At 56.6% G+C, this 21,882-nt stretch overlaps 1 protein-coding gene, 1 long non-coding RNA gene and 3 other non-coding genes across 7 annotated transcripts in view; 4 read left to right on the plus strand and 1 right to left on the minus strand.

Moving 5' to 3' along the window:
• The window catches only part of ZNFX1 (zinc finger NFX1-type containing 1), a 28,410-nt gene extending 21,035 nt beyond the window's left edge, over window positions 1–7,375 (minus strand). The window contains exons 1-3 of the mRNA XM_062204337.1: window positions 7,313–7,375; window positions 5,617–5,731; window positions 647–2,455 (exon numbers count right to left, since the gene is read on the minus strand). Coding sequence (XP_062060321.1) covers window positions 647–2,455; window positions 5,617–5,677 — 1,870 coding nt within the window. The 5' untranslated portion in view covers window positions 5,678–5,731; window positions 7,313–7,375. The remainder of the gene's footprint in view (window positions 1–646; window positions 2,456–5,616; window positions 5,732–7,312) is intronic.
• Window positions 7,376–7,872: 497 nt separating this feature from the next.
• On the plus strand, window positions 7,873–10,862 carry LOC133769126 (uncharacterized). 3 transcript variants are annotated; one of them, XR_009867107.1, is made up of 6 exons: window positions 7,873–7,996; window positions 8,265–8,354; window positions 9,441–9,496; window positions 9,759–9,810; window positions 10,047–10,148; window positions 10,565–10,862. It is a non-coding gene; the product is annotated as an uncharacterized LOC133769126 (long non-coding RNA). The 3 variants fall into 3 exon arrangements; XR_009867106.1 differs by having other exon boundaries at window positions 7,880–7,996; window positions 10,047–10,181; XR_009867105.1 differs by having other exon boundaries at window positions 7,882–7,996; window positions 10,047–10,181; window positions 10,732–10,862.
• On the plus strand, window positions 8,110–8,200 carry LOC133769284 (small nucleolar SNORD12/SNORD106). Its single transcript, XR_009867171.1, has one exon. It is a non-coding gene; the product is annotated as a small nucleolar SNORD12/SNORD106 (small nucleolar RNA).
• Window positions 9,281–9,369, plus strand: LOC133769285 (small nucleolar SNORD12/SNORD106). The gene has a single exon (XR_009867172.1). It is a non-coding gene; the product is annotated as a small nucleolar SNORD12/SNORD106 (small nucleolar RNA).
• LOC133769283 (small nucleolar SNORD12/SNORD106) lies at window positions 9,567–9,658 on the plus strand. Its single transcript, XR_009867170.1, has one exon. It is a non-coding gene; the product is annotated as a small nucleolar SNORD12/SNORD106 (small nucleolar RNA).
• Window positions 10,863–21,882: the final 11,020 nt, after the last annotated feature.

Raw genomic sequence — 21,882 nt, forward strand, 5'->3', positions numbered from 1 at the left:
CTAATAAATAAAATCTTTAAAATAAAAACAGTGCTTGGTATATAGTGCTATTAATATTTGATACTATTTAATTAAAAGTAATATAAAATTGAAAAAATTAATATCCTCGTTATGAAGCAGAGATAATGAGTCTTCCCTAAGTTTGACCTCTAGCAACATCTTTTTTAAAAGATTTATTTATTATTTATTTGAAAGGCAGTGTTCTAGACAGAGAGTGAGAGACAGAGAAAGAGATTTTCCAGGCACTGGTTCACTCCCCAAAGGGTAGCAATTGCCGAAGCCAGGGGCCTGGAAATCCACTGTGGTCTCCCATGTGTGTGGCAGGAGCCCAAGCACTCAGGCCGTCCTCCACTGCTTTCCTAGGCACATTAGCAGAAATCTGGTTAGGAAGTGGAGCAGCGGGGACTGGAAGGTACTCAGATATGGGGTGCTAGTGTTGCAAGCGGGGACCTAACCCCCTGTGCCACTTTGCTGGCCCCTCTAGCAGCCTTCCCGAGTCTTCTGGGTTTGGTATATTACTGTGCATGTCAATGGTTCCCATGGGAAAATCACTATGAGCAGCTACTTGACGAGACATTCTATCTAGCAACATAGTGTCCAGCCTATCTCAAGGCAAATGTCATAGGCTTGAAAAACTCTGTCCTACCTGTTCCAGGAGGTCCTTGAATGATGGCCAGCTCCCTCGTGAGAGCGAACTGCAAGGCTTCCATCTGGGAGTCGTCCAGCTTCAGGGCTTCTTTGGAGGGCCACTGGCCAGAGTCTAGGATGTTAACTCTCGCATGTCTCAAGGCCTCGGCGTTCCTCAGAGAGTCCCCAGTGACTGACGGGTTCTCTATTAAGGGGGTAAAATCGTATCTGCCCCCCATCAGCAAGTACCTGGGCTTTTCCACGTGAGAGTCGCACTGCACGATGTTCCTCTGGAAGGGCACGTCCTCCTCCTGCACCTCCTGGAGCCCCTCCAGGACATGCCTGTAGGCCTCAAAGTAAGCCGTGGTCTCCACCATCAGGAAAGAGTCCGAAGGCTGCACCTCCGCGAGCAGCTGCTGGCTCTGCTCGTTGAAGCCGAGCTGCACAATTCCTCGGCACAGGTCTTCGTGCTCCCGGTTAGAGACAGTGGCAAAGAGGAATGTTTCAAAGTTGTCCTTGGACATGCACACCAAAGACCCATAGAGCAGCCGCTTGGAGTTCTGCCAGCGAACAAACTTCAGTGGCTTTGTGTCAAACTGAACCTTGTAGACGATGCCTGAAGACGAGCACACAGGCGTGATAATCCTGGCATCGAAGTAGATTCGGATGTCGTCGAACTTCCTCCTCCTCAGGCCCTGGTCTTCAAAGCTTTGCAGAAGCTCTAGAATGCCTTCCCGTAGGGGTCTGACAAAGTCTTCTCGCAGGAGTCGGAAGTGGGTATCCAGGTAGATGGCTGTGCTGTCGTATTTTCCAGAGATGATGTTGGGCCGAAGGAAGGGCCTCTCGTCCAAGTGCACTTCATTGTAGGTGGGGTAAATGGGCACGGTCCGGTAGCCCTGCGCGTGGCCTTCTGCTTCAGGCTGCACTAGGGTGTAGGTGTCCACTCTTAAAGTGCCCTCTCGTCTTTTTTCCTGCAGATGTTCAACAATGGTCTGCACCTTTTCCAGGTTCTTCTCTGTCTCCTCCTCTATGTCCACACCAGAGGCTCTCAAAGCGTTCAGGGAGGCGGGCAGGAGGGAAATGAGCATGGACGTTTCCTGCACAGAGCTGGCGGGGAAGATGCTTACAAGGTCCTGAAGGAGGGAGATGATGTTGCTCAGATGTTCCGGATACTGGTTTCGAACGTCGGGAAGGGGCTCGGTGATCATGCCGACCACATAACTGGGCAGGCAGACTTTGAGGAATTTGGAGTTCTTCAATATGCCCAGCACGTGCAGAATGCTCTGGCGGTCCATCCTGGAGCTGCAGGCCTTGCGCAGGACCCGGCAGATGAGCTCCAGGAAGCTGGGTTTCATGGAGGAGTGAGACAGGAGCTCCTTCAGCCCTGCGCTGGTGGCCAGCGTGATGACCACCTCGGAGGCGTCCTTCTGAAGCAGGCTTTCGAGAAACTTATAGCCCAGCTTCTTCACCTGCTGTGGCTGCTCGGCAGGCTTCTGGCTGGGGGGGCGCCACTGCTGGAAATTCTCATTGAACCACGGGGGTCTGCGGTTTCTACCCTCCTGGTTGCCGTTTCTCCGCCTGGCGTCATTTTCCTGACCATGTCTTTGGTCTCTAGCTTCATCACCGGTATGCCCCTCCTGGTTCCTCCTTCCCTGATGTGGGTTCCTGCCCATGGCTGCAAACCTCTCTTCCCTTTGCCGGTGAGGAACAGTAGGGTTGTTGGCCCTAGGGTGTCTTCCAGGGTGGTTGGCTCCTCCTCTGAGAGCAGTGGCTGCTGGGTTATTGGCCTGACTTCTAGGTCTATGTGGTAGTTCTCCATCCACAGGCCCTAAATACAATGGAAACAGAGGGAAAGCATAAGAATCAAGGGGCAAGGAAACCCAATAGGAAAAAATGATCATGCTCTCATTTCCCAAAATAATCCCTTTAAGGAGCTCAATTTTTACTGAAGGGGAAAGAGGATTCCTACCAAGTCATGTTTAAAGATTATTACTGCTGCTGAACAGGTGATGAAAATAGTTTCTCCCCCAGAGGACATAAAAGGGAAAAGGAATCAGCACCTACTGAGCGCATAACACACACTGCAGAACAAACGCATACTGTCTCTCAGTTAGCCTTTCCGAGCTGGCTCTCAGTTTCAGGGGTCACACAGATGAGCTCTTGCTTCCAGTCTCCAGCCACTTCCAAGTAACAGTCAGACACGGGTTTCAGGGCCAACGAGCCCTGGTTCAAATACTGGCTTGGCCACTTTTTCACTGTGTAACCTTAGCCAAGTTCCCCCAGTTTCCATGCTGTGGTAAAGATTAAATGTTGGGGCTGGTGCTGTGGCGCAGCGGGTTAATACCCTGGCCTGAAGAGCCGGCATCCCATATGGGCACCGGTTCGAGACCCAGCTGCTCCACTTCCAATCCAGCTCTCTACTGTGGCCTGGGAAAGCAGTAGAAGATAGCTCAAGTCCTTGGGCTCCTGCACCCACGTGGGAGACCCAGAAGAAGCTCCTGGCTCCTGGCTTCGGATTCTGCACAGCTCCGGCCGTTGTGGCCAATTGGGGAATGAACCATCGGATGGAAGACCTCTCTCTCTCTCTCTCTGTCTCTCTCTGCCTCTCCTCTGTGTAACTCTTTCAAATAAATAAATAAATCTTAAAAAAAGATTAAATGTTTATACACTGCTTATTATGGGTAATGTATAGCATCTGACACATTGAAGCAGGGAACACCCGCCCAACTCTGGTTCTGCTAAACATTTACCATAATACATTTATCAAGTGGAATAAAACTATGAAGGAAAAGCACTACCCGACTTTGCCTAACGTCAGCAAATGCAGCTTGAATGGGAAAGAGGAAGGTGTAGCTTCCTTTACCAAGACACTTCTGAGCTGCAGACTGGGAATCAGGAAACTGAAACTCAAATTTAGAGGCAGGAAACTGAAAAGCGAAACCTAAGTTCTCTTCCCTTCTGCAGCCTGAGGTCAGCCTGCCGGTCCTGACTGTCAGGCTCACACAGGAAGCCGGGGGCGGGGACGCCCCCACGGCACAGAGGCCAAACTCCTGCTGGATCTGCTGCGTGTTTCCTAAGTGACCTTGCCCAGCATACCCAAGTCCAGTTCTTCTCACTTTCCTTTCCTCTCCAATGGACTCTGGAGCTGACCCAACTTAGCAGAATAACATGGGCATTTTAAAAACAAACACAAAGGACTGTATACAGTGATTTAACGATAGAGAATGCTCTAAAAGCTGTAAAGCACATTATTTTTGAGATGGTCATATCATTTCTGGACATCAGATGCTAAGTCCATTTACATGTAGTTTCCCATTTTGTACTCTGTAGAAAAATGTTAATGTGACAACATGAAGGAATATATGGTAAAATATAACTGAGCTCTACCTTTTTAATAATTGCTATGTTCATATTTACTTTTCAAATTCCCAAAATACAGAAGTTCTTCTTTTACTATTTTGATTTGATTACAAGTCTTGGGAGAACAGGAAATTCTAACATTTCTCCTTCTTTCAACATTCATACAGCTCATAAAACAAAGTCAGAGTTGTCCTCAGTCGTTCCACAGCTAAAACGTAAGAGGACATGTTGCAAACTGGACGGAAACCGGGCGTTGTTTGCTAAGAGCGTTCTGAGCACAGTGAGTGACTTCATGGAAGTGACTCTGCTTTGACGCTAGGACTCTAGACCTGCACAATGCAAAACAAAGCCACTGGCCACACGTGGCTATGACTCATGCAAAATGTGGCTAGTCCAAATTCATTTGTGTAAAATTCACATGGAATTTTTAAGATTTAGTATAAAAAAATTAAATATTTCATTAAATTTTTCTACTGACAACATTTTAAAAAAAGATTTGGTTAGTTATTTGAAAGTGTTACCAGAGAGAGAAAAAGAGACAGAGAAAGGAGTCTTCCACCTGCTGGGTCACTCTCCAAATGGCCTCAACAACCAGGGCTGGGCCAGGTGGAAGCCAGGAGCCAGGAGCTTCTTCCAGGTCTCCCACAACGGTGCAGGGGCCCAACGACTTGGGCCATCCTCTACTGCTCTCCCAGGAGCATTAGCAGGGAGCTGGGTCAGAAGTGGAACAGCTGGGACTTGAACTGGTATCACTATGAACGCTGGTGCTGTATGCTGTGGCTTAACCAGCTGCGCCACAGCACCAGTCCCTATGGATAACATCTTAAAATAATAACATTCGAGTATTTGGGGAGACAAAAATATTATTAAAACTAATTATTATGATAAAATAATAGCATTCTGGGGCCGGTGCTGTGGTGTAGCAGGTAAAGCAGCCACCTGCAGTGCTGGCATCCCACATGGATGCCGGCTGGAGACCTAGCTGCTCCACTTCCAATCCATCTATGGCCTGGGAAAGCAACAGGAGGCAGTCTAAGTGCTTGGGCCTCTGCACCCTCATGGGACACCTGGAAGCTCTTGGCTCCTGGCTTCGGATCGGCCCAGCTCCAGCTGTGTGGCCATTTGGGGATCAAACCAGTAGATGGAAGACCTCTCTCTCTGCCTCTCTGTAACTCTGACTTTCAAAAAAAAAAAAAAAAAAACTTTTTTAAAAAAAGATAGCATTTTGATATATTGGGTTAAGACACCAGAATAAACTTCATTAAATGAGCATTACATTTGAAAAATAAATTTCATCTTTTTCTTACTTTTTAAAACGACGCTACTAGAAAATTAAAAATCATGTTTTTGCCTTGCATTTCTGTTGGACCGTGCTGCTCTAGACCAAAGTTGTTTCCCTGTCTGACATCTTATTACTGCTGTTGCTAACGCGAGCTGCACCCACTCATCAGCTCTTAGGGAACGAGGAGGGCCGCCTGTTTTTCAGTCATTCACGCTGTAGCTAAGGACTAAGTTATGCTTCCCTTGAGAGATACAGGCAATCTTTGGTGAGCCTGCGCGTTCAGAGGGAACCTGACGCCTTCTCTTATTTCCAGAAGCTGCTTCTCTTCAGCCAGGAGACCTCCTCACCTCTTTGGTTGGTGTGGGGATTCCTGGGCCTGGCCTCCAGCCGAGGTCTTCTGTCCTCCATGCCTGTGTCACTTGAATTCCTCCACGATCCCGGGGCTTTCAGTTCTCCAGGACACTGCACAGGGTGAGAATTAGCGCTGCTCTTGAAACACAGCCCCTAACGGCAGAAGCCGAACACCAGCAAGCCTGTCCTGCTGCCTCTACGTTTTAGCGACTTATTAACTAAGAGCAAAATGCAGAGCTAAGCCACAGGCAGGAGCGCTCAATGCTGTGGGGCCCGATGATGACAGAGAACATGAGATGCACAATGTCGGTGACCTCAAGTGTTCAAATCCCCCCTTCTCTGTACCCTTGCACTTTCCCGGGGGTAGGAGGAGGAGCCAATTCGCACTCCAGGCTGCTGTTTGGTTTCTGCTGGTAGCCAAGTTACTAGGTTTCGGTTTCCTCTCTCATAAAGCAGACAACTGATGTTGCCAGAGCAGAAAGGAATCCAACACCGTGCACTTGGCCCCCAGCCTGGCTTGTACACCACACTGTGCTCCACAGCCTGCGGAACCCTATGGTGTGCACATAATTAGTGAGCAGTTAGCGCGCATCCTGCTCTTTGGAACACAGCCAAACGATGGAGCCCTCCACGCCACTGAATCAAGACAAATAAATTACACGTTTCAGTACAGGAGGCTTCGCATCTACAAGGCCTAGCATCTTCAAGAACCAGCTAGCAACCCGCAATTCTCCTCCTTTCTCTGTCTCCACACGGGTCCTACAAGAGTACCAGGAAGGAAGCCCCCTCGAGGGAACTTCGCAGTCCAAGTCCCCCGCATCGCGAGGGCTGGGAACCAGGTGACTCAGGGCTCAGCGAGGCATTTCCGAGAGTGTCCTCACTGAGTTCTAAAATATTCACGGCTGGAAACTGCGAATGGGTTTGGCGCTCTCTGAGGGGAGCGTCTACCCTCACCAGAAAAAGGAGCCCCCGCTCTTCCCCTGGGGCCACTTGTGGTGGCCTCTCCCCTCATCTTAAACCCCGGGAGGCTCCGACACGCTGAGGCTCTCTTTTCTGATTTTTAAACATTTTCAGAGGGGGAAATCCCTTCTTCCTCTTGCTGAAAAACATCAAAAACGGGCCCAGAAAATTCCTGGCTTAGAAGCCATAGAAGACATGTTGGGGAGAGCGGACCGGAGAGAAACAGGAAGCGCACGAAAACAACAGCCTAAAGTGGGTTTTTTGATGATTCAAGGCCGAAGGGCCACGAAGAGGAAAATGAGTGGCGGTCACGCTGGTGCCGGGGCGGGGGGCCCGGGGAGCGGGCTCCGGGGGGGGAGGTCTCCAGGGTCCTGAGGGGCCCGGGCTCTGCCGGAGGTGCCGGGCTGCGGGGTGGCGGCATCCCCGGGCTGCAGCCGGGGGCCGGGGGCCCAGAGCTGGACTCGGGCAGGGGCGGCGGGCGGGGTGCTGAGCGCGCCCGGCACCAGGCGGGGGTGAGGACCAGGGGGAAGCCCGATGGCCAGGCCGGAGGGCAGCGGCCGAGGGGCGGACAGCGGCTCCGGGGCTGCGGGGTGACACCGGCGCTGGGGACGGGGAGATGCCGAGCAGGGGCGCTGGGGGCACCGGGGCTCCCGGGCGGGGGCAGCGGCGGAGCGGCGCCGGGGGTCGCGGGGGCTGGCCAGCAGGTGCGGCGCTGGGGCAGGGGCCACTCACCCGCTCGGCGCGTCCTCTCGCCGCCGCCGGCTGCAGCTCGCGCTCCGGCCCCGGCTGCTCGGCGGCCCCGCCCGGCGCCGCGCACTTTCGGTTTCCGTTCCCCGCAGGCTCTGGGCGGGGCGAGGAGCCGGGCGGGCGGCCCGGAGGAGGAGGAAGAGGAGGAGGAGGAGGAGGAGGAGGCGGGGGCCCCGGCAGCCGGCGCCGCAGCTCTGCCGGCGGCTGTCGCCTCAGCTCCCCTCAGCGGCGGGGCCGGCGGGCTCCGGAGGGCGCGGCTGAGGGGAGGGGACTGCGGGGGGCGGGCTGACTGGGCCCCAGGCCGTCGCGGGCCTCAGTCGGTCCCGGCGGACGGGGGACCCGGCGGGCGGCTGGGTGCGCTTGAGGAGCGACATGGCGGTGCAGCCGAGAAGCCCGGGCGGCCCGCGGTGTCCGGGGAAGGGGGCGGGGCTAGACGCGGCCTGGCCGACCATTAGAGCGCTGCGCGACCCGGAGACTACATTTCCCAGGGGGCCCCGCGCGGCGCGTTTCGAGCCGAGTGCGCAGGCGCAAGACGCTCTAGGGTTATATAAGGGCTGGCCTCGTCCCTGTCTGTCCTTTCGCGTCGGCGGCGGTTGGCTCGCGGTTGGCCCGCAGCAGCGTGGTGTCTCGCACGATGTTTCCCAGTGTCGAAGCCCCGCTTTGTGTGTGGTGAGTGGAGGCCCCGCTGCGCTCCATCTTTATCCCGGCCGTCCCGTCGGCCCTGCGCAGTTCCCCGTCTCCCCTGGGGTCGCCCCAAGGCCGCGGGCGGAGGAGTCGGCACGGCTGGTGTGCATGATGACCTCACTTTTTTCCCCGTCAGATCGGCCATGCTGAGGTTTTAGAACGTTTGCCAGTTGGTTCTGATACGCCAGCCGCGGAAGGCCGCGCCGGGCGGCTCTGGGCGTGGGGAGATGGCGACCGATCCCTTGTCTCGTAGGTCCGAGGGGACGGCACGGACGTGCGAGGCCGGAGTGACCTGGGCTTGCGCGGGAGCGCCAGATGCGGGCCTCGAACCTCGGTCTGCAGGGTAAGCGCGTCGTGGGGACACGTGCTTCGCGGAGCTCCCACGGGGGTTAGACTGAGCATTGGGTAGTTGATCCTGTTGGGGTCCTCACTTCGGGAGTGAGGAGTCGGCGGTTCGCCCCCAGTGTGTCCCCGGCCCCGCACTTGGGCGCCCACCGCCTGCCCCGGCGCGTTAGCAGGAAGCCAGGTCAGGAGCGAGGACCCGGGACACGAGCCTGCACCCTGATAACGCGGGGCCTGCAGGACCGGGGGCTTAGAGCTGGCTCTGGGCCTCTACGGTACGGAGAAGGGGTCTTCCGTCCGCTGGTTCACAACCCAAATGACCGCACAGCAGGGGCTGGGCCGCGTCTCCCACGTGGCTGCAGGGCCCGGATCTTGGGCCATCTTCTGATGCTTTCCCAGCCACATAAGCAGGGAGCTGCATAGGAACCAGCAGCCATGTGGGATGCCGGCCCTGTAGGCATAGCCTATGCCACAGCGCCACCCCGGACGTTCTTTAAAGAGCCTTAAATGGTTTGTGTCACAATTCATTGGTAAATTCCTAGAGAAGAGATCCTTTAAGAGACATTTCCAAAAGTGAAATGGCCTTAGAGAAGTGATGCCTAATATCTTTCATGCCACTTTTTTAAATTTGAAAGGCAGTTACAGAGCGGTATTCCATCCGCTGGTTCGCTCCCCAATGGCTACAGTAGCTTTGGCTGAGCCAGACCGAAGCCAGGGGCATCTTCCGGGTCGCCCATGTGGTTGCAGGGGCCCAGAGACTTGGGCCGTCTTCGGTCAGGCATCTAAATTTCTTTGCAGCAGGGAGGCACTTCCACGGTACGCTGTCTTTGAACGCTGCCCTGGAGTGTTCTCGCCTTAGCCAGAGCCGTTGCTCGAACAGCGGAAGCTCTGAAGGCAGAGGTTCCGAGCGTGCCGACCGAGCTCCCCACTGGCGTGTGTGATGACTGGATTTTTCCCCGGCAGATCGACCATGTTGATCTACCTTCTCTAAGCCAGTTTCTGTCTGACCCGCCAGCCTCGGCAGCACGCCGGATCCTGCCGCCCCAGGCGCCGGGGTGACGGCAGCTTTCCTCTGTTTTCTTCGCAGCTTGTTCTCAGCGGACACCATGCTTGGGATGGACCTAGGTGACCCCTGTGGGGAAGGTAAGCGGAGCCCAAGTGGCCCTCAGCTCGGCATTGCCTCTGGGCGTTGTACTCCCCAGACTCAGACACGGCCCTTGCAGCTGATGACGCAACTTTTTTCCCCATCAGATCGACCCTGTTGATCTAACTACACAATTAGCCAGTTTTGTCTGATGCATTGGCCACACAGGAGCTCTGATCCTGCTTCCCTGTGCTCTGTAGTGGGGGTTGCGCTGGCTCTGGGTTCTGCTCAGAGGTCATCTTGGCTTTGTCCTCCCTACAGATCAGGAGTCCGTGTGGCAGTGCGTCGGTGTCTGATCTTCGTCCTGTAACAGGTGAGTTCGCTGCTTTCCCGCCCCGATCCCATAGCAAGGTGATGTGCACCCTAGGGCCTATAAGCCCTTCTCCGTAAGGGAAAAGTGGGGTTTCTTCTTGACGTCCAGGTCGCCTGATTCAGTTGATACTTGTTACATACAGACCTTCGAGCGTGTAGAAACGAATGTCTTCTCCGTGGATCAAATGTGTGTGTAGTTCCCTCGTTACTCAGGGTTTCACTTCCTGAAATTTTTAGGTGGAAGGAAGAGATCGCCCGCCTGATGCCAGCAGCTGGGGCCAGACCGCGCTGAAGGCAGCGGCCCGCGCCGGAGTGGACACACCAGCAGGAGCTGGACTGGTACGCGGGCCCCCACCGCTGTTCCCAAGGCAGGTATGGTGTTGTAGTTGAGATGAGAAGCGTTGACCTCAGATGCGTTGTAAAAATAGTTCTGTAGTTACAGTGCTGGAAGGCAGTTTGAGGAAAGATGCACTGGTTCACTCCCCAGCTGGCTGGAGCCTGGAGCTTCCGCCGGTCTCCGGTGGGAGGCAGGGCCCGGGCTAATGCAGGGAGAACTGTATAGGAAGTGGACCAGTGAGGACTTGACCTGTACGGGTGGTGGCTTTATCCACTGTGCCTTTGGGATGGATGTCCATGTTCTTTTGTAGCTGCATTTAAATTTAGGTTATGTATTGGGAATCAAAGATGATCCTATGATCCATCATTTTTAGTTTGATGTGGTCCTTATCTAGATTTTTGTAACTCCATGTTACCAGGAAAAACTCATTTTTGGGTCAAGATAATTAAGGACAACGTTCAAGGTGCAGAGTGATGTATACATCTGCCTGCGGGTGGACTTTATCCAGAAAGCTCCATGTCCCTGCCACGTGGTCCCTGACTGGAGCACAGTGCAACGACTGATGGCGGCTGCTTGTGTTTCTAGAATGTGCTTTGGAGCCGGCGCACGAGGCCCTGACCGGAGCCTGAGGAGCAAGGAAGCTGCGTTATCAGACTTGGGAGAACCTTCAACCTCTGTAGCCTGCTTGGAATAAAATAATCTTTAAAAATTCTTAATCAGAGTGTCCTTGTGCTTGGCCGCAGGAGACAAACACTGAACAGTGGTGACAGCACGCAGTGCTTGGCCCAGGTTTCTGATATTTGGAAGGCAGATTGACAGATCTAGGCATGGCAGGAGAGCCTGTAACGCCTGAGCCCTCACAGGCTGCTTCTCCCCTAGGCCATGGAGTCCTTGGTTTCCCACCTACAGCCTGGGACATGGGGGGGGGGGGGGGCAATGGGCTGTGCTGTTACCAGTGCTCCTGCTTGGCCTCCAGGTGGGCAGTACTGGAAGGGGAGCCTGGAGCCTGGTGGGAGGGTCTGGAGCTGCAGTTCCTCTGTGGGCCTGGCCCCACCCTATGAGGCCAAAGCTTACCAAGCATCCTGCCTGGGCACTTCACTGAAAGGAAGGGGACAGGTGATGGTAGTCTTGGCTGTGGTGGAGGGGTGAGGCCAGTGCCAGCATCCCATATGGACACAGGTTTGAGTCCTGGCTGCTCAATTGTCTTAGGAGATGAGTGCCATGGAGAAGGGAGAGAAGTCATGGCGCATTCCTGTTGGGGATCCAGCTTGCCTTGGTGGGCCCATTCCTGCCTGGTAGCTGGCACTGCACCCTGCAGCCCTTGGGGCCCACTTCCTGTTTGCAGCTGCCTCTGACAGTAACAATGGCTGGCACTTCCATGCTCTAGTCAGCTCTTCCCTGGTCCTCCAGTCTGGATTCTAGGTGTAACCTCATCTGACAATTGGAGAGGTGAAGTGATTTGGGCCACCTGCTGCCTTCCCAGGCACACCAGGAAGGAGCTGGGTTGGAAGTGGAACAGCCGAGGTTAGAACAGGTGCCCCAGTGCCATACGGGATGCACAGCACCTGTCTGATCCACTATCTGTTCAGGTGACAGCCAGGCTGTGTTCTAGAAAAACCCTGCAGGTAGGAGAGTGATGGGGGCTGGCAGTGAGGAGTGGTCCAGAAAGGCCTTTCCCAAGAGTGGGGGACCTGCCGGATTCCGCTGGCCTGGGTCTCCGTGGCTCCCCGGGCACTTCTCTTGACCTGATGAACTCCACGCTGAAACAGGAGCGGCCTCGTTTTGAGCAACTGCGCCATCTGGTGGCACCTTTTTGCAACGTCAACTTGTGCTTCCACTCCCTTTGTAAGGCAAGATTTGCTCATTCTATGTTCACTGTCCCTGTGTGGTGATGGCATTCAGCGGGGAGCAGGGCAGACCAGAGGGCAGACCTCTTGCAGCTGACACCCTTGCGGAGGAGGCTGGCCCTGTGTGAACAATCACACAAATGGACCGAGTGTGGGGGCCCCGGGCCGCTGCCAGGGGTGACGACAGTCCCTGGTCTTGTGCACGCGCTGCTTGGAGGCGTCCACATAGGCTGAGGACACAGAATGTGTATGGGGGGACATTGGCCTAGTTTTGCAGTCTGGGTGCCCAGCAGGCAGGGAGGAGACCGAGGGGGACCTTGGGGGCTCCCCTAAGTCCAGCACCCAGCTAGGAGCTCCAACCATGCCTGGGGGATTTCTAGCATATAGATGAATCTGCAAGTAGTGGGAGCTCATGGTAAACTACACCAATACATACACATCGCCTATGGCCGTGGCCATTACTGCCTTGCAGGTTTTATATTTATTTTTTAAAGATTTATTTATTTGAAAATCTGAGTTACCCAGAGAGAGAGAGGTCTGAACAAGAGAGCTCTTGTTCACTCCCCAATTGGCTGCAATGGCTGGAGCTGTGCCGATCCGAAGCCAGGAGCTTCTGGGTCTCCCACATAGGTGCAGGGGCCTAAGGACTTGGGCTATCTTGTACTGCTTTCCCAGGCCATAGCAGAGAGCTGGATGGCAAATGGAGCAGCCAGGACAAGAACTGGCACCCATATGGGATGCTGGCACTGCAGGTGGTGGCCCTACTCACTATGCCACAGCACCAGCCTCTATATTATTTATTTTTTTAATATTTACTTTATTCGGGGGCCAGCACTGTGGTGCAGTGGGTTAAAGCCCTGGCCTGAAGTGCCAGCATCCCATATGGGCACCGGTTCTAGCCCCGGCTGCTCCTCTTCTGATCAAGCTCTCTGCTGTGGCCTGGGAAAGCAGTAGAAGATGGCCCAAGTCCTTGGGCCCCTGCACCGGCATGGGAAAATCCAGAGGAAGCTCCTGGCTCCTGGCTTCGGATGTGCAGCTCCGGCTGTTGTGGCCATCTGGGGAGTGGACCAGTGTATGGAAGACCTCTCTCCCTTCCCTGTCTCTACCTCTCTCTCTAACTCTGTCTTTCAAATAAATAAATCTTTTAAAAATTTTATTTTATTTGAAAGATTTACAGAGTGAGGGAGTAAGAGAGATCTTCCATCAGCTGGTTCACTCCCCAAATGGCTGCAATAGTTGGGGCTGGGCCAGTCCAAAGCCAGGAGTCCAGGGCACCATCTGGGCCTCCACGTGGGTGCAGAGACACAAGCATGTGGGCTGTCTGCTTTCCCCGGCGCATTAGCAGGGAGCGGGGTCAGAAGCAGAGCAGCTGGGACTCAAACTAGCACTCCTGTGGGACCCTGGCCTTGCCAGTGGTGGGTTCACCTGCTGTACCACAACACCAGGCCCATGTCTTGCGGGTTTTAAAGCTGTGTCAGTAGTATCGGGCTGGGCAGGTGCATCCTTTGCGAGCAGCCTCTTTCCATCCAGTTGGCTGTCAGTGGAGCCGGGGGTCATTTTCTCTGCTGCTGCGTATGGGTGTTTATTGAGCACTTACCATGTGCCAGGAGCAGATGCCTTATGCCCTGTGGGATTGGATGCTCGAGCCGTCCTATCACGCGGACCCTGTTCTTATTCCCATTTGACAAGGAGAAGCTGTGCGTGGGAGGTGAGATCAGCCAAGTGGTTTGGGGATGTTTATTGAGACGAATGATGGGAACAGGGTGATGCATAAGCAGAATGAGGGATTTTAGCCCAGGTTCAGGTGGACGCACAAGCATCTGTTATAGGGGCCCTTTTGGGGACTCGGGTCTGCAGCGTCTCAGTGCAGTGTTTGAGGGGCTCGGCACCCGGGGAAGGTGGCGATCTGGCTGCTGGCCAGCCCCACCCGGCAGAAGTCACCCCTGGAGAGACTGCCTCTGTCCAGCCACGCCCCGTGCTGTGGCAGGGTGGAGTGGCTGGACTCTGTCGGGCTCTGCCAGATCTCCTGCAGGAAGCACGGAACGGGGGCGACCTTTGCCCCCCACGAGAGGAGTGAGCGCATCTGATGTGAGTTGGGGAGGGCCCCTGGGCTGGGCTGGGAGCCATCCAGGGATTCCTGGGTGAGGTCTGGGTTTGGGGAGGGTCTATGCCTTCCTTTGCTGTAACCCCCCTCCCCCCATCACCTTGTGAAAGAGGTGACAGGTGCGACCCCCCGGGGGGCCTCTCTGCCTCTTTCTCCTCTCCTTGGATGACAGGGTCAGGATTTTGAATGCAGGTGAGGGGGAAACCCAGGACCTGCGCAAACGCGCAAGGCTCACATCACTAAAGCTCCAGGGGCTGCTCTACAGGCACGGCTGGATCCAGGGTCTTCAAGCCATGTTGCTAGGGCTCGCTCCAGTCACCCAGGGCCAGGAGGATGGAGAAGCTGGGGAACAATTTGAGATGAATAAAAAGCTTCCTTGCACGGCCCTGGGTGGTGCCCCACGGAGGGAGGGGAAAGATCACGGGCGATGGAGCTGAGTCTGGTGAGGTGGGGGGTGGCACCCCGGTTCTGCTCACTTCCTGTGTTGATGGGGACACGGTGCACAGCCTCTGTGAGCCTCGGTTGCTCCCTCTGTTGAATGCACGGCAAGCTTGGTCTCATGATGGAGGAGTGAACCGAGTAAGGGTCTGGGACGAGATGGGTCCTTGGCGAGTGCTTCTCCCCTTGTGAGCTGCTCGCCGCCATGACCAAGCTGCTCCGTGCAGCCCCGATTCTCACGAGGCAGAGGAGGGGACAAACTCCGAAACAGGCAGGGGAGGTGGCTGGAAGTCCCCAGGGCTTGTTGGGGCCTGGTGAGGGCCTCTTGGCTGCTGTTGGGGGCGCCTGTCTGTGTTCCCAGCATGCACTGTGAGTCACCTCGCTTCTCTCTGGCTGGAAGTCTGCGGGGTAGGTGCTGATGTGACCCCTGGTTTGCCTAGGAGGAGACTGGCGCTCAGAGGGAGCCATAACTGGCCAGCATTGCTCAGCTGTGGGAGAGAGCAAGCATCGGAACCTGGGCTTCTCGGGGCTGTCCTTACTGATCTAGGCCGCCCGCCCCCAAGGAGGCCCAGGGCTGCTGGAGGTATGCAGGGAGGAGGGCGTGGCCTGCAATGGGGTATGGTGCAGCCAAGGCCGCTCAGGGGCCCTGGGTGCCCTGGGCGCTCGTTCTGCAGGCATTAGCTCAACACCAGCTCTTTATTTATTCTTATTTTTAAAAAAGATTTCATATATTTGTTTGAGAGGTAGAGTTACGGGGGGGGGGGGGGTCTTCCATCTGCTGGTTCACTCCCCAGATGGCCACAATGGCCGGAGCTGTGCCGATCTGAGGCCAGGAGCCAGGAGCTTCTTCTGGGTCTCCCATGCAGGTACAGGGGCCCAAGGACTTGGGCCATCTTCTACTACTATCCCAGGCCATGGCAGAGAGCTGGATCAGAAGTGGAGCAGCCGGAACTTGAACCGGTGCCCATATGGGATGCGGGCACTACAGGCGGCGGCTTTACCCGCTATGCCACCACACCAGCCCCAGGACCCACTTTCCAGTTCTGGGATCCCGCAGGGTCCTCAAGGCTGTCAGGTACGTGACTCGGAAGCCAGGGCTACCGAGGCCTGGTGTCCCCCTCACCCTGTTTCCTCCCGGACCCTCAGTTCCTGCCCTGGTGGCCACAGGCAGCTGTGGGGGAGGGGTGGGAAGAGCAAGGCGCTCCTGCGGAGCCGGAGCCAGAGCCGGTTGGAAGCCAAGGCACCCAAGTGCCTGGGAAACCGGGGGCCGGCCGTGCCGGCGTGGAGCCCCTGCGGCCGAGTCTCCCTGCTGCCTCAGGTTCTCGGCGCTCCTTTCCCTGTTGCATCTGCGTGGCCCACGGGCACGGAGGCTGAAGTCCTCAGTAACCGGGTTCCATTCAGCTTCGTTCACCCATTGGTTCACGCCTGACCGAGGGCCTGCTGTATGTCCAGTACTGTGCTGCACCGTGGGCTAGGAAGGAACAGAGAGCTCTGTCCAAGTGAGGGATACTCCGTCCGCTGGGCGGAGACAGACCATGAACAGATCTTATCTGGGAGAGAGACAGCAAGTGCAAATGTCCTGAGGCAGGACAAGGATCAGAGACTTTTTTTTAATTGGAAAGGCAGAGTTAGAGGTAGAGTTAGAGGTAGAGGTAGAGGTAGAGGTAGAGGTAGAGAGAGAGAGAAAGGGGTCTTTCATCTGCTGGTTCTCTCCCCAAATGGCTGGAACAGCCAGAGCTGGACCATTCTGAAGCCAGGAGCTTCTTCTGGGTCTCCTGGGCGGGTGCAGGGGCCCAAGGACTTGGGCCGTCTTCTACTGCTTTCCCAGGCCATAGCAGAGAGCTGGATCAGAAGAGTGGAGCAGTCAGGACTAGAATCGGCGCCCATATGGGATGCCAGCACTACAGGTGGTGGCTTTACCCTCAATGCCATAGCACCGGCCCCAGCAGATTGGTTATTGCCAGGGTGCGGGGAGGGTGAGAGAGCAGGAAATGAGGTGAGAAGCGTGAAGGCAGGGGCCGACCCCACGGAGGTGGGAGCGGGGCAGGGTCTTGCAGAGGGCTGGTGTGATCCAACAACCCAGACTGTGGAGCGGCAAGCAGTGCATGTGGGCTGCCTCCAGGGAGAGGGAGGGTTCCTGGTTTGTGTCAGCGGCAAGGAACCTGTGGGGCAGCGTGGCCGGAGCCCAGCGTGCCCGTTTGGTGGTCGGGACCTGCTCGCTCGCTCGCTCTCTGTCTCAGGGCTGCATTTCCCCAGGAGACCCTGGTGCTGCCGCTTGGGTCCCCAGCTGCCCTGGAAGTTGTCACTCTGGCTGGCGAGTGGGGAACGCTGCCTGCTGGGGGGGGGGGGACAAGGGTGGACAGGGCCCAGGCCCCTCCGAGAGCCCAGAGCGGGAGAGCAGCCGCCACAAGGGGAAGGGACAGAAAGTGGCCAGACAGCGCTTCCGGAGGTCAAATCTGGAGGCGCGGGGGGACAGCTCGGAGAGGGGAGGGGCTCGGAACGGGTTGGGGGGAGTCCCTGGAAGAAGACACGGCAAACCTGCCCCAGGTTGCAGATGCGGCCAGCAGGGGGCAGCAGCCGCCCACGGAGCCGCCCCGGAGGCCTTGCCGCCCCCCGTGGCCGTCAGCAGGGGGCGCTGTTTGCTGCTGCCTGTAGAAGAGTTGGGGGGGGCGCGATTTCGGCCACCTGGGGTGGGGCAGACCCTGCAGGGTGGGACGCTTCCCCTGCGCTGAGCAAGCTGCGGGCTCCTGGGTCCCTGTCCGCGCTCCAGGCACAGCACCCCCCGCCCCCTCCCCATGCAGGGTTTCCCTCCGACCAAATGAGTTACTCAGACATTTTCATTGAGCCAGACCCCATTCTAGGAGTTGGACAGAACGGACACAAGCCCCTGTGGAGCTGATGTTGTGGGAGAGAGAGATGAGAAGGTGCTTAGACCAGGGCCCGCCAGGCGCTAGGGAGGCTCTGCGACATTCACTCCCAGGAGCCGGGCTGAGTTCCCTTGGGGACGTGGTTGCCCCAAAGGCTTCTACCCCAGGGGGGGATGGTACCGACCTGAGCCCATACAGAGTGGGGTATACAGCAGGTGCTCTGTAAGTGCTCACAGGGACTTGGGGTGGTATCTCCTTGCATGGCTGCAGGTACTGTGTCCAGTTCTGGTTGGGCCCCATCCCAGCGAGCTGCAGGCCACGTGGTCTGCGTGAGTTGTGCGTGGCCTGCCCGGGGAGCCAGGAGGCAGCACAGCTACGGGGACAGTGGCAGGGCCAAAGGTGGGCTCAGGCATGGGCAAATGCTACTGCAGAGGCTCCCAGGCAGAGGTGATGCTGTGCCTAGCCGGGACAGTGGGGTCCTGGCTGCAGTGTCCAGGGGGAGATCGGCCAGACAGGCCCCTGCCAGGACCAGCTGTGTGACCTTGGGCAAATCGCCTAACCTCTCTGGACCCTGAGGGCCTCAGCTGAAAGTGCAGACAATTAGGGCGGAGGCGAGGGTTAAGTGAGACTGTGCAAACGGAGGACTTAGCACAGCACCTGGCACCAGTAAGCAGCCAAGGGAAGGGAGCCGGCATTGTCGTCGCATGCTCGCGAGTCCCTGAAGAGTCAAGTTTGCTGACCCTCATTCTACAGATGGGGAAAGCGGCTGGGACCTTAGGCAAGAGAATCTTTGATTTGTCAGATGGGAGATAACAGGAAGAAAGCAGAGTGAGGGGGAGGCCTGGGAGGCGCTATTTTTAGAGGCGACACAAAAGAAGAGACGTTTGAGCAGAATCTGAAGGAAACAAGGACATCTGGTGGAAGAGGACAGAAGGTGCAAAGGCCCTGAGGCAGGAGTCTGCCTGCCACGCTGGAAGAATGCTCGTGGGAGGGGCAGAGTGATCGAGGGACGTGGGGGAGGTGAGGTCCCACTAACATGCAGAAAGCCACCAAACACTGCAGGAACAGAGTGGGTACTCGTAGGACTCTGCTTTCCAGGCGCGACACAGAGAGGGGCCCGGGCCACCATGGGCCCAGCCAGCGGCAGAGACGAGATCTGCTCAGATCCCCACGCCCAGCTCTGCAGCAGAGCCACCGGGCCTGCGGCTCTGGGGTTTGACCATCTGCAAGGGTGTTCATTTTCTTCCTTTGCAAACTGAGCAGCCCATGGGCCACAGATCTAGAGTGGGACAGGCCGATTTCAGGCAGCGTGCAGGGGACAGCTGTGTCTGGACAGAGCCCTGGGACGCACAGACCTGGGTTCAAATGCCGCCACTCGCTGGGCGACTGAGCAAGCCCGCCTCCTGAGCCCGATAGCCCTCCCCCCTGCCCCGACCAGCCCTGAGCGCTGTGCACGGCACCTGCCCCCTCGGGCACTCACTGGTGGGGGGCTGCAAGCGCGGGGAGTGCACAGAGTGGGGACAACACTGCCGACTCGGGCAAGCAAGACTAGGCAATGTGGAGAAGCTGGCCCAGGGCGGGCGCCCGGGAAGAAGAGTCAGTCAATGTTGCCGCCAGCCCCATCCAACCCCTCTCCAGCTGCCGTCCAAGGCCTGAGATTTCACCATGAGAAATTCAGTCCTTGGTCTAGATGCCCCCCTTAAAAAGATTTATTTATTTATTTGAAAGGCAGAGAGAGTTACAGAGGCAGAGTGAGACAGAGAGAGAGGACTTCCATCTGTTGGTTCACTCCCCAAATGGCTGCAATGGCGCCGATCCGAAGCCAGGAGCCTGGAGCTTCTTCCGGGTCTCCCACGTATGTGCAGGGCCCCAAGCACTTGGGCCATCTTCTACTGCTTTCCCAGGCCATAGCAGAGAACTGGATGGGAAGTGTCGCATCCGAGGCTCGAACTGGCGCCCATATGGGATGCTGACACTGCAGGCAGTGGCCCTACCCGCTACACCACAGCGCCAGCCCCAGCACTCCTTTCTTACAGTCTCAGTCTATCTGAACGACTTTGGGTGAGCCTGTCTAGCTCTGGACCCTGACCCTACGCTTGTCTGGATGAAATACTCCGGGCTGTAGCACACGGCACGTGGGTGAGGTTGAGATGGAGGCTGGGGAGTGGGTGGCGGGGGGGGGGGGGGCGAGAACCCTGTCTCCCTGGGTTTGGGAAGGAGAAGAAAGGAAAAGCAGGGGGCGGGGCTGTGCCAGAGAGAGGCCTCTCTCCTCTTCCCACCCCCCCCCACACACCGGGCAGGGCTCATGGAACAGGTGCTGGAAGGTCGGCCGGGGCCATGAGCTCACCAGGAAGGGCTGGGCAGAGTGGAGGATGGGGGATTGGGGGGGGGGCAGAGCTGAGCTGGCAGCCGGATTCTTTCCCCGGGCAGCTGGCAAAGGGCATGGGCCCTGGGGGGGTGGGGGTGGGACTGGCCTGCTCACTTCAGGGTTTGAGGACTTACTTGGCTGGAGAAGAAGTGTCTCTCATTTGGGACAAGTGCCAGGAGCCACTCCCCTACTGTGTGCTGGGCACCAAGTAGGCGCCTTCCACGCGCGTCTTCTGGTGACGAGGGGCTTGGCCTCCGTTTTGTATGGTGCTGACGGCAGCCCCGGTGCATGGAGTCTATTCTGTGCTGGCTTCTGTGCTCTGATGTGAGCATCTCTCGTCTCTCTCTCTCTCTTTTAAAATTATTTGAAAAGCGGAGTGACAGGGAAAGGGGAAAGAGAGAGAGTGAGTCATCTTCCCTCTGCTAGTTCACTCCCCAAATGACCACACATCTGGGGCTGGGCCAGGCCAAAGCCAGGAGCCAGGAGGTTCATCTGGGCCTCCCGCGTGGGGAGCAGGGGCCCTGTGACTGTGGCCTCTCAGGTGCATTGGGGGGAGCTGGCTGGGGAGCAGAGGTGGCACTTGGTCGTGTGCACTCCCACACAGGATGTAGGCGTCCCAAGCGATGTCTTAACGTCGGCCCCATTTTAATTTGTTTTACAACCGGGAGAACAAATGCCTGTGATAATAGTGGAAATCTAATCACCAGCCGGCCTGGACTATTCACGGTCACAGACCCTGGTGGGAGCGGCCGAGGAGCTGCGTGTCCTAGGCTGGCCCCTTCTTCCCTCGCTGGGGAAGCTGGGAGAGGCTGGGGGCAGCTCCGGGACTGCGCCTGCGTCCACAGCCTCGTCCCCGAATTGCCCAGCACCCTGTTCCCAAAGCTCCCTGGATGTCGGGGAAAGCCCAGGGTTTGGGATCCCGCAGCGGGGAGAAATCCTGAATCCTGGCGCTGAACACAGCGCCCCCTGAAGGTTGTTTCCTAAACTCACCCCCGTGGCCCGTGCCCCATTGTCTTTGCTGCCACTCGATTTTTTAAATGGACGTTCACCCCCTTTTAAATACATTTATTTGCAAAGGAAACCTACATGTAAATACATGGGTTTAAAGAGGAAATGTTTTATCACCTTTATAAATAAAAGCAAAGAATAATCACAAGCATTTATTAGGCGCCTACGGAGTGCCAGGCGTGTCTCCAACCTTTATTCAGCAGTGACTCACTGGGAAGTGAGTTGGATGTAATTATCACCCCCACTTAAAATGTACCGTTCCTTCTTTCTTTATTTTCATTTTCGTTGAAAAACAGGGGGTGAGAGGAAGAGAGATCGACACAGAGGGACCTTCCATCCTCAGGTTCATTCGCAATGGCTGAAACTAGGAGCCGGGAACCCAGTCCAAGTCTCCCACCTGGGTGGCGGGGCCTAACCCAGGCACCTGCCGTCATTGCTGCCTCCCAGGGGAATTCCTCCCTGCGGGAACCGGAAGTGGAGCCAAGACTCACCTATGGGCAGAGGGACTTCCAGACTTCCAGACTTCCAGAGGGGCTCCAGTGCCAGACGCCTGTGCCTGAATGTATTTGACAAGGAAACTTAAACACACGTCTTTAATGAGGAAATCCTCGCTAAGAGTTATAATGAAAATAAAGGACAACAGCAAACATTTGTTCAGCGCCTGCGGAGCGCCCTTTTGGCCCACTGACCAATCAGGCCCGGAGTTAGGTGTGATTATCATCCCCACTTTACACGACAGGAAATGAGGCGTAGAGAGGTTAAAGCGCTTGCCTGGGGTCACACAGTGAGTGAGCAGCAGCTCAGGGGCCCAGCAGCCACACCCACTGGGTGCTCCCTGCTCCGACCCACCGGCTCCACCAGGGCCAGGATTGGCCTGAGCGTCCTGGGCCCACAGCACTGCCCGGCACCTAATGGGGGCTGAATGAAGGCGCGATCAGTCGGCAGGATGAGAAGGCAGTGGTGCAGTGGAAACCAAGCGGGGCGGCCTGGCTGCTCCCCACGCTCAGCCGAGGGAGTCGCGAGTGTCACACAATAGGGACACTGGCGCCCCACGCGGCCTTGCTCCGGACAAACCAGACTGTGGCAGGAGGTGTGGAAGGGGCT

Source organism: Lepus europaeus, chromosome 10 (assembly GCF_033115175.1).
Source record: "Lepus europaeus isolate LE1 chromosome 10, mLepTim1.pri, whole genome shotgun sequence".
In the NCBI taxonomy this organism is placed as follows: domain Eukaryota; kingdom Metazoa; phylum Chordata; class Mammalia; order Lagomorpha; family Leporidae; genus Lepus; species Lepus europaeus.